At 46.6% G+C, this 10,646-nt stretch overlaps 6 protein-coding genes across 6 annotated transcripts; 4 read left to right on the top strand and 2 right to left on the bottom strand.

The window, feature by feature from the left end:
- The first annotated feature begins 2,708 nt into the window (after positions 1–2,708).
- On the top strand, positions 2,709–3,734 carry PPTG_06049 (hypothetical protein). The gene has a single exon (XM_008899798.1). It carries the CDS (start codon positions 3,001–3,003, stop codon positions 3,562–3,564), a length of 564 nt encoding a protein of 187 aa, XP_008898046.1. The 5' UTR covers positions 2,709–3,000; the 3' UTR covers positions 3,565–3,734.
- Positions 3,722–4,480, bottom strand: PPTG_06048 (hypothetical protein). The gene has a single exon (XM_008899797.1). The coding sequence runs from the start codon at positions 4,350–4,352 to the stop codon at positions 3,819–3,821; it is 534 nt and encodes a 177-aa protein (XP_008898045.1). The 5' UTR covers positions 4,353–4,480; the 3' UTR covers positions 3,722–3,818.
- Positions 4,481–4,594: 114 nt separating this feature from the next.
- Positions 4,595–5,355, top strand: PPTG_06047 (hypothetical protein). Its single transcript, XM_008899796.1, has one exon. The coding sequence runs from the start codon at positions 4,688–4,690 to the stop codon at positions 5,219–5,221; it is 534 nt and encodes a 177-aa protein (XP_008898044.1). The 5' UTR covers positions 4,595–4,687; the 3' UTR covers positions 5,222–5,355.
- An 891-nt stretch (positions 5,356–6,246) lies between these two features.
- PPTG_21809 (hypothetical protein) lies at positions 6,247–6,474 on the top strand (the record flags this gene model as incomplete). The annotated part of the gene is made up of 1 exon (XM_008899997.1): positions 6,247–6,474. One exon carries the CDS (start codon positions 6,247–6,249, stop codon positions 6,472–6,474), a length of 228 nt encoding a protein of 75 aa, XP_008898245.1.
- Positions 6,475–6,916: 442 nt separating this feature from the next.
- PPTG_06046 (hypothetical protein) lies at positions 6,917–7,705 on the top strand (the record flags this gene model as incomplete). Its single annotated transcript, XM_008899795.1, has 1 exon — positions 6,917–7,705. One exon carries the CDS (start codon positions 6,917–6,919, stop codon positions 7,703–7,705), a length of 789 nt encoding a protein of 262 aa, XP_008898043.1.
- Positions 7,706–9,628: 1,923 nt separating this feature from the next.
- PPTG_06045 (hypothetical protein) lies at positions 9,629–10,542 on the bottom strand. Its single transcript, XM_008899794.1, has one exon. The coding sequence runs from the start codon at positions 10,395–10,397 to the stop codon at positions 9,789–9,791; it is 609 nt and encodes a 202-aa protein (XP_008898042.1). The 5' UTR covers positions 10,398–10,542; the 3' UTR covers positions 9,629–9,788.
- Between the last annotated feature and the right edge of the window lie 104 nt (positions 10,543–10,646).

Below are 10,646 nucleotides of genomic sequence, written 5' to 3'. Positions count from 1 at the left end.
GATGGCGCTGCGCCTCGCCACGTCCAAGCACTAGTCTGCGTCCGCACTGTCTGCCGGAGTAGCCGAAGCGCTTCGCTTGCCGCACGTCGTGGCCTCCCTCCAGACATATCTCGACTGGTCTCGTGAAATCCCTCTTCCTCGCGCATGCAGTTCCAATTTCATATTTATACTGCATCGTAAACTTTTCGCACTCGCCAACGAAGGTGTCGATAGTAAGATTCAGCACCCGAAGCTCAGACAATATCAGTTCTCAGAAGCTGTAACCAATGCTGTCAATGCGGGAATCTGGAAATGGTGCAGTTACTATCAGACCATTTTTCGGAGTGCTATGTGCCTGAAGAAACTCAATCAAGCTGCTAAGCTGGATCGAGATGAAATAGCGCACTGGCTAGTGGATAACTATGAAGACACGAGGTTGGACACTATCGTCGTTGGAATTGCAATCAACAATAAGCATTATGCCCTGACCAAGTGGCTGGGTACACGAGTGGAGATGAGGCTGTGTTCTTCATGTGTAGCGAAAAATGGAGACCTTGAGATGCTCCAGTGGGTTTGCAGCTTATAATGTTGAATGAACCACACAAGGACGTCAAAATGATCATTAGAGTAAGACCAAGTGTCGAGTAACGCGTGCTGATGTCCAAGCAGCCTTGGATGGGCACTTGGATATTGTGCGTCTTTTTTTTTCACGATAACAGCATTGAAGGTTGCAGCAGGACAGCGACAACATCTGCTGCAAGTCCCGGACATTTGGATATTGTAAAGTGGTTGGGTAATTGTATGCACATCTCTGAGTACGAAGACGACAACTCTCAAGCGATGACAGAGGCAACCAGAAACGGGCACTTGGATATTGTGAAGTGGCTACACGAGAACACGTCTGAAGGCAGCACGTACGCAATGGACGAAGCTGCTGAGAATAATCATTTGGACATCGTAAAGTGGCTACATCATAATTGGTCGGAAGGCTGTAGCACTTTCGCGATAGATACTGCGGCTGAAAACGGGTATCTGGATATTGTGAAGTGGCTAAGTATTAACAGAAATGAAGGTTGCACTGCGCGAGCAATGGATATGGCAGCGTCAGGTGGCCGATTAGAAATTGTAAAGTGGCTGCATTTCAATTGGAATGAAGGGTGTACAACAGACGCCATGGACTTTGCTGCAAGATATGGAAAACTGGAGGTTGTAAAGTGGCTCAGTGCAAATCGATCTGAAGGCTGCACTGTGGCTGCCATGGATGGTGCAGCTGAATATGGACAGCTCGACGTCGTAAAGTGGTTTCATACTAACAGAAGCGAAGGATGTACAGTAACTGCCATGAACGACGCCGCCAAAAAATGGCCATCTGGCTGTAGTGGAATGGTTACATGCCAACCGAAGGGAAGGCTGCACCACTAGCGCAATGGATGAAGCGGCCAAGAATGACTTCTGGCATGTGGTGGATTGGCTTTGATCGGAATAGAAGCAAGGGCGGTACCGCCTCCACTATGGTCGCTTGTGTTTTTCAAGGTGGCATTGAAAGAGTTTACTGGTGCCATTATGTCGGGCCGCTGTATGATGCTACGGCAATCGAGCGTACTGTGCTGAGCGGTCATTTCGAGATTGCGTGGTTTCTCCATCAATATCGACAATGGACACAGTGCGATGTCATTCAAGCCTTGAATGATTGCTCCATTCCGGAGCGTCGATGGGGGTTCGCAGAGTGGCTACACTCACACCATCAGGGCGAATGTGAGAAAGTGGCAGAATATATTGTTGCAGAATGAATGCGTTTTTTTTTACTACGCACCCGAGGGCTGTCAGAGTGTGTCTTCGATTTAATACTGCTGTAGATCGTCTTCGACTTATAGTTATCTGGAAGTACATTTTTGCGTAAGGTAAGCTGCCAGGTTAGCGGAATACAAACAGATTGCCAACAAATGAGTTTTCCAACATAAAATCTTTTCTAAAACTGATGAGTTCTGCAACATTACCTCTCAACTTGAGCAAGTCGTTTATCGACCAGATCTGCCTCAAATGAAATAGATAATTAGATTAAATCGCGAAGTGGATAAGCAGTTTTTTTTAACCTCGAGCTCGTAAGTAAATGTATTCGAAATATGTACTAAACTGGCATCTAACATCGTTCCACTGTTTTACTAATGGAGTGAAGGGAAACGTATTACGTAGAGGGTGCTTTCTGATCTTATTATTTGCTTTGCAGGCCACGAAGGCATAACTGTTGTTTTCTTGCTAAAGGGAAGCGCTTTTGGGGTCATTGGTTGCATGTACATGGACATGCATAAGTGTATTAGTTCATACTGCCCGGCTTATCACCAACTGAATTAAGCAAACATTTCATCGACAAAGCCGTTGTACAGATTAGTTTTCGAATTCATACCGATCACGAGACACACATGTGCTTTACATCTGCCTGCATTTCTTTCGCGATGCAATTGTAAATACGACGCAGCAAGCCACGCTCAACCATCGTCGAAATTTAATGTTTCCACGGTTTTTTTTTTTTTTTGGCTAGTCATTTGTCAGATTTGAATGGCCGATTGTACAGTATATTTGCTCAACATTCATCTTACTTTTTTATGTAAGCTGAATGTTGAGCGAGATAACATCGACCGAGCTACACAGTACCGCGAAATTAATCCGTTGAGGGCTATCCTTTAGCCCCCCCCCAAAGGTTCCAGTACGAGTAAACTGTTAAGCGTCACCTCATCTGAGATTACAAATTCTAAACCATCACGCTATCCGATCTCTCTAGTTTCGAAACGGCGAAGAGACCACTAATCACCTAGTCACTTTTATCAAGCTCACAGATTCTGTATAGCACAGCGTGTTCATCTCATCGATGAACTCATCTAAACAAGGGTTTGTCTCTAAAGTACTTACTTATTTCGATGCCGGACCATCTTCGAACGACGAATGCTTGTAGCACAATTCATTCTCGTATTTTGCATCCCACTGCAAAGTTGAACTCACTCTTACCCCAACCACGCAAACTCCATGACTGCCGCCAGAACCTCTGAGCATTCAACGCAACAAGCCAAACGAACGAGTATTGCAGTCCGACAGTATCGCCCCGAAGATCATGCCACCGTCACAAAGATTTTCGTCGAGGGTTTGATGGCGTTCGACGACAATTCGGACTTCCGCTACTTGTGGGAGGAGCGTCTGCGCAAGGATTTAACACACGACTTTGCGGATATCGAAGCCAGTCATATGGCTCTGGGTGGCAACTTCTGGGTGGCGACAGCGACACAGGACGAATCAACCAAGATCGTCGGGATCATCGGGTTGCAACGCAGATCTGAGAACGTGGGCGACGTTCGCCGTTTATTTGTCGACTCGAATTGTCAACGCATGGGAGTTGGAAGGAAGCTCATGGCTGAACTTGAAAGCTGGGCTAAGCAGACTAGGATCAAAAGCTTGTTCTTAACGACGAATCCCAAGAGGAAGCAGGCTTTGGCGTTTTACTCCGCTCTCGGTTACACGAAGGTTGACGAACTCGTGCGCTTCTGGGAAAATCCTCAGTATTTCGAAGTCGACAAGTTTGTGAAGCAACTGTAGCTTTCAGTATGTAGAACGTCTCGAACTGCTATTGTATAGGCATTCGAAACACCGCCATCTACAGAGCAAGAGCTATGCCAACACAATACTTGAGTTTTTAACGTTGAGTTCATAGTGAAACTAACCAAAAACGGTGAGTTCTCTAAATGTAAAAACGACTATTTGCATGGAAATGTATTACAAAACCGTTCTACGTACTTATAAAAAAAAAAAAAGCTGGTTGTTGTTGTATCTTCGGAAAAATGAAAGCGAAACTACAACTGCTTGACAAATTTGAAGACGCGGAAGTAGAGAGGGTCTTTCCAGTCGTACTGTTCTTCATCCACCTTGGTGTAGTCGAGTGCCGTGTAAAATGCTTGCGGCTTCTCGTTGTTTGCGTTCGTCGTCAGAAATACACTCTTAACCCCGTTCTGCTTGGCCCAGATCTCAAGTTCTGAGATCATTTTTCGGCCGACACTCATGCGCTGGTAATTCGGATCCACAAACACGCGTCGAATTTGTCCTTCTTTCTCCGATACTCGCAACAGGCCGATAATACCCACGACCTTGCTGATTCCAGCCTTTGTCGCCACCGCAACCAAGAAGTTTCCACCCGAAGCCATGTGACTTCCTTCAATGTCCGCTAGATCATTCGTCAGGTCCTTGCGAAGGAGCTCCTCCCATAGATAGCGATACTCTGGATTAGGATCAGCCGCCATCAAACCCTCCACGTAGATTTTGGTGACTTGAGCATGATCTTCTGGGCGATACTGTCGGACCTTGATGGTTGTCGAGGTTTCGGTCGTCATGGCGTGGCTGGAGCTAGTTGCTGGACTTTGGTGACAAGAGTCAAATGAAGCAATGAAGTTACGACGCCAGATCTTGCTTTGAGGTTCCTGTGTATGTAGAGGCGACTGCAGACGAATCACGTTGTTTTGATGAGCGAAAGATTTTTCAGATGACGCACTTTTAGCCAATCATGTATGCACATTTGATGAATTGGACACACGGCCATGTACATGTCGCTCATCAAAACAGCGTGATTCGTCTACAGCATCTTTCAAAGGCACTCGGATGTTGCTAGACTTGTCATTGATTCATTTGCCCCGCTTCACCAAGTCCAACAACAGACTCCAGCCAAGCCATGACGGTTGAAAGCTCGGCTTCCATTAGCGTTCGACAGTACCGCCCAGAAGATCATGCTCAAGTCACCAAAATCTACGTAGAAGGTCTGATGGCATGCGATTCTGACCCAAAGTATCGCTACCTGTGGGAAGAGCTCCTTCGCAAAGACCTGACGAACGATTTTTCTGATATCGAAGCTAGTCACATGACTCCAGGTGGAAACTTCTTGGTCGCTGTGGTGAAGAAAAATGGATCCAGCAGAATCGCGGGCATAATCGGACTGTTGCGCGAATCTGAAGATGTTGGGCAGATTCGACGCGTGTATTTAGATCCGAACTTTCAGCGCATGAGCATCGGTCGAAAAATGATCGCAGAGCTCGAGATCTGGGCCAAAAAGAACGGAATCAAGCATATATTCCTGACGACGAACGCTAACAAGGAGAAAGCGAAGACATTTTACTCTGCGCTCGGCTACACCAAGGTGGATGAAGGACAGTACAGCTGGACGGAGCCTCTCTACCTTCCAATCGTTAAATTTGTCAAGCAGTTGTAGCCTAGCAGTTGCTGAAGGCCTGCTTACAGTACAAGGAACACGAATTGCCTGCGAAGTACCTTTAGATGCGAATAAAATGTTTGAAAACTATGTACCGTACAATTACACACAAGTCTTACATAATATTTGACTCCATATTTAAATATACTAGTATACCTTATACTTGAGACTGTAGTGAAAAGGTAGATTATGACACTGATGCAGTACATGTATTGCATGTGTTCTTATCACCAAGTCAGCAAAGATGTCCCCCGTCATCGATTCAAGGTCGTCGCGGTGATGCGAGTACACCCATTCAGCATATTCCCAGCGGTGATTTGAATTGGGGCACTTCTTAATAATCTGATCCTGACGGGTGTTCCATCAGTTGGTAGATAATAGCGAGATATTAATGAAGGTTTGATCAAGCTGACAGTTCGTTCGAAACAGTGTGCTCGCCCGTGAAAACGCTTATTATCTACGAGCCAAGAGGAATGTTCTCGTGGTTGTTTTGGATCATTGCGGGGCAGTGCTTGTTGATGGCTCGGGTAGGAGGATAAAGTCCAGAAAACTAGACAGTGAAGAAGTAGCGATATGAAGTGATGCGAAGTCTTGATTCCCGAATTGTAGAAGACTTTGAGCGACAACGATGAAGCACTGCGAACTGTCGCCGTCGCTGCCCTTCGTGGGAGCAAATGCTACCACTAATCGACAAGCTCTAGTCTGTGTGCGGGTAGTATGCCGTCACGGCCACGAGGCTCTCAGTTTGCCGCATGTGGTAGCGGCACTTCGCGACTTTCTGGATTGGTCTAAAGAGGTGTCCTTATCGCGAGCCTGCGAGTAAATTTTGTGTCTCTCGTTCGCCAGAAGCTTGCCAGCTACGCGATGGAGCCTGTTGACAGCAGTATGTGGAATCCACACTTCCGAAAATGGCAATTCTCGAAAGGAATCACCAAAGCCATGCGGACTGGGAATCTAGAGCTGATCGATTTGCTCTCGACACATTTTACAGAATGCTTCGTACCATGCGTCAATGGGCAACCACGATGTTTTCCGTCACTCACCGAAAAGATACCGAGTGGGATTACAGCGTAGTGTGGCATGCGATCAAGGGCAATCACTTTGCGTTAGCTCAATGGTTGTTCGAAAGAGTCATACCGTCCAATCCGAGCTTTAATCGCTGGGCTGCATTTGCAGCCAGGAACGGAAATCTGGACCTGATCAAGTGGATCTCGAGTCTGTCAGAGGAAATCGACTTGCATGGAGCAATGTAAGTAGCAATAGATTACCGGCGTTTGGCGATACTGGAGTGGATCAATCAGCAACTAAGCAACGAAGCGAACGGGCCTTCTTATCGCCGCATCGATCTCGACAGAGCTTGCTTGAACGGCCACATTGCTGTAGTGGAATGGGTTATTTGCCATCATCCAAAGCTTGCTCATATCCGTCACGCTGATTACGATGCGGCGAAGAAGGGGCGTCTCGATATAGTCAAATTGCTCCATTCCAACAACATCGACGGCTGCACCAGGACCGCAATTCAAATTGCAGCTGCACGCGGTCATCTTGACGTGGTCAAGTGGATGCTATTGTGTAAGCATAAGAAATTAGCTGGGATTCGCACACGTCGTACCATGGATTTCGCCGCCGAAAGTGGTGACTTGGAGATGGTAAAGTGGTTGCACGAACACGCGCAAGACTTGCTCAACTGCCGCTATGGACAGAGCCGCATCCAGTGGCCATCTTGACGTCGTGCAATACCTACATGAGAATTGTTCGGAAGGCTGCTCAACTTCTGCTATGGATGATGCAGCACGTAACGGGAACTTGCAGATTGTGCAATGGTTGAGCGAGAACCGAACTGAGGGCTGTACAACGCACGCAATGGACTATGCAGCTGCTGGGGGGCATATCGAAGTGGTGAAGTGGCTTCACGACAATCGACACGAAGGGTGCACAATTAATGCAATGAACTACGCTGCGAAAAATGGACACTTGGACGTAGTAAAATGTCTTCATCTAAACCGAACAGAAGGATGTACGACTGAGGCAATGGATGGTGCTGCTGGAAGTTGCTATTTGGATGTAGTTCTGTGGCTTTCTGAGAACAGAAGCGAGAGCTGTACAACTCTTACACTGGATCATGCAGCAAGAAACGGTTACCAAAACATGGTAGAATGGCTGCTTCGGAACAGCAGCGAGGGCGGTACGGCAGCTACCATGGCCTCCATCGCGGCACGAGGCAACATTGAAGAGGTGTATTGGTGCCACTTCGTTGCTCGCGTACCTTATGATGCCAGCGCTATAGACGCTGCAGTGCTAAATAGCCGCTTTGCTGTTGCGTGGTTTCTTCACGAACACCGCGAGTCGAATGGATGTGACATCGTACGGGCACTGATTGAGTGCCCCAAATCAAATCGCCGCTGCAAATTTACTGAATGGATGTACTCGCATCACCGATGCAAGCTGAAGTCAATGGCGGGGGACATCTTTGCTGACTCGTAATAGCACATGTAATACGTCACCAAAATCGTAAGCTTTCATTTAGCTTTTGCCAACGCTTACATAGAGTCGTTACGATTAAATGCATTGAATTGATTAAACTAGGGCTAAGCGTAGACTGGGAAAGCTAGCTATCCAAAGTAGTTTATTTTCTAAACTGAAGTGCTAATCAATGAAATTTCAAATTCATACATGCATTATAAAGAAAAAAAACACTTCCTTGAAGCGAGCCAAAAATATATACTGACAGCCTTAATGTAAGCGGCAGTTTTACATACTAATCTCTTCGATATATCTGAAAGGTTTCTTGGTGAAATGCAAGCAAAGTATGTGATTAGTAGTGCCGAGACCAGTTCTGTTTGGATTTTTTTTTACTTTTTAATAAGGGCATTAGGTAATATAACATTCTTGTAGCTGCTGCAATCAGCTTTTGTTCTGATTAATTAAGTATGTTTGTTCTAGATGCAGCAGCACCACCCTTTCATGAATTTATGGTAATTACTGGTTATAAATAGACGGGCTTCTTCGGAAATTGAAACAACAATCGGATCCCAGTGGGGTTATTTCATCACCAACTTAGGACTCCATTTCTGTACATTCGTATTACTTTGCTGTTATTGTGGATAGAATTTAGCAAGAAAGGCGTATTCCTGGGGACGGAGTTATTCTCAATTATTGCCTCTCGTCAGTCCATTCACCACATTTACAAAGTAACCCTGCACTGTTTAGAAGCCCCCCCCCCCAAAAAAAAAAAAAAATGGTTTTATGGGTAATATTCATGCGAATTGACTCGTGGGGGAATTTATTACTTAATGAAGTTGTTGCTGCCAGAGTTGGCATCAACAAAGATTATTTCTAGTGGCATAAATAAGGGAAAAAAAATGCCAGATTTGATTCCAACCGTTAGATTCCCCAAACAGCCTCCGTGGTTATCCTTCCTAGAAGCCAACGCTGCCGCTAATGGCCAAGAACTAGTGTTAGACAGAGGTGATGCTGTAAGAATGTAGAAGTGATATTTGCAGTTAACCTAGCTATCTTCCTGCAACTATCCTTGGCAACCACCCGTGCCTCTTGTTTGCACAATCCGTATAGTCAGCGCCCGAACCGGTCTCTAGACCGCATTCACGGTCCAAAACCAATAACTAGCCTATGCGGGTACTTTGCCGTCACGGCCCCGAGGCTCTTATGTTGTGTGCGTGGTGGCTGCACTTCACGATTTCCCGACTGGCGTCGTTATCGCGAGCAGGTGGAATCAAGTTTTGTGTTTCTATTTCGCCAAAAGCTTGCCAACTACGGATGGGGCATGCTGATCTCAGAAAGTTGAATCCGCGCTTCCGACAGTGACAATTCTACCTCTGCAAATGCCTTAAAATGGTGGGGCAGCGCATTTCTCGATTGCGCCGAACATGAAGCGCTAACCCACTACCTTTGGTTAAGGCTGTTTCGTGCATTGGTTCCAAGCGAACTTAGTTTGAACTACATTTTGTGACCAAATACAAAATTCACTATAAATGCATGTTGAAGGCGAGCTCTCGGTTCCAAGCTACCTAGAATATTCACTACTTGGAAGGGCTTTGGTTGACACTGCGAGTCGATCAGGACGTCCACTAACGCTGTCTTGTTAGTATGGACTATTTACGTAGTAAAATGTTAAATGCAAGTGCACGAAACCTTAGTGTATGCACGAAAGTACTTTTGTGCAATGCACAAAACAGCCCTACATTTGGTACATCTACTGCTTCAGCAACCAGCCGACAATATCTGAAGGTCGCAACGTTTTGGAAGATGATGTAGTTTGGAGAGAACTGTGAGCGCTGAGTAAGAGCTGGGCATCGGAAAAGGGCTGGAGTAGGTATCCTACTGGGCACATGTAGGCTCAAAACAATAGCGCTGTGCTTCCAAACGTATAAACAAACAATCAGTACGGAAGAAAACCTCCAACCAGCAGTTGATCACTGAACACCACTTATTTTTCTGTTAATAACCTGGATATACTACGTAGTGGGCACTACATGAACCCGATCCCCAATTCCTGCGCATACAATAGCTAGATCGCAGCGCGATGGAGCTTGAAATTGCATTCGCCTTAGCCTCTCTTCTTCTGGCAGCGCTTCACGTTCTGTCCATCGTCCGACCAACGACACTCGTAGTTCGGATTCGCACAGCAAGTGCTTCCAGTCCAATTCTGACCGTCACACTGCGACTCGTTCGTGATAGTGCACGACCCACCCTTGGTGTGTCCCTTTCGGTGGTGTTTGGTGTCCTCGTCCTTGCTCTCGCTGCTGTCGTCCTCAGAGTCGCTGCTGTCATCATCGCCAAACCAGTCGCTGTAGTCGTCATAGTCGCTGAAGTTGTCGTAGTCATCCGGGTCAATCCCGAGTGCGCTCGCGACGTCATCGCCATCAATGTCGGAATCATCGTCACTGTCGTCCTCAACGTCTTTGTGGTGCTGCCCCTTGCCTCTCTTCTTCTGGCAGCGCTTGACGTTCTGTCCGTCGTCCGACCAGCGGCATTCGTAGTTCGAGTCAGCACAGCAGGTGCTACCGGTCCAGTTTTGGCCGTCACACTGGGACTCGTTGGTGATCGTGCAAGCTCCGCCCTTGGCGTGGATACGAAGATGAAGCGAGGACTGTTCAGCACCATGAACCGCCGATAACGCAGCGATTGCAGTTGCGGCAAGTACGAAAATCTTCATCGTTGCGGTGGAGGTTTGGAGGCTGTTGAGGACGAAGCTGGAAAATCGGAAGTGATCGTCTCGGATCTCGACCTTGTGATCTACTTTGTGCAACGAAGAAGCCACTGCAAAGGCATGAAGGGAATCACTTCATGGTTTCTTCAAGTGACACGGTATGTTTGGATTTTTTTGGGTTAACAACTCAATCTGAGTTTCGAATATCAGGTTTTGCAGTTGAAAGCAGCCATACCTCCTTTTAGTGACATGGCT

Source organism: Phytophthora parasitica, assembly GCF_000247585.1.
Source record: "Phytophthora parasitica INRA-310 unplaced genomic scaffold supercont2.8, whole genome shotgun sequence".
NCBI classification, from domain to species: Eukaryota; Oomycota; class Peronosporomycetes; order Peronosporales; family Peronosporaceae; genus Phytophthora; species Phytophthora nicotianae.
This window is presented reverse-complemented; position numbering and strand designations above follow the sequence as displayed.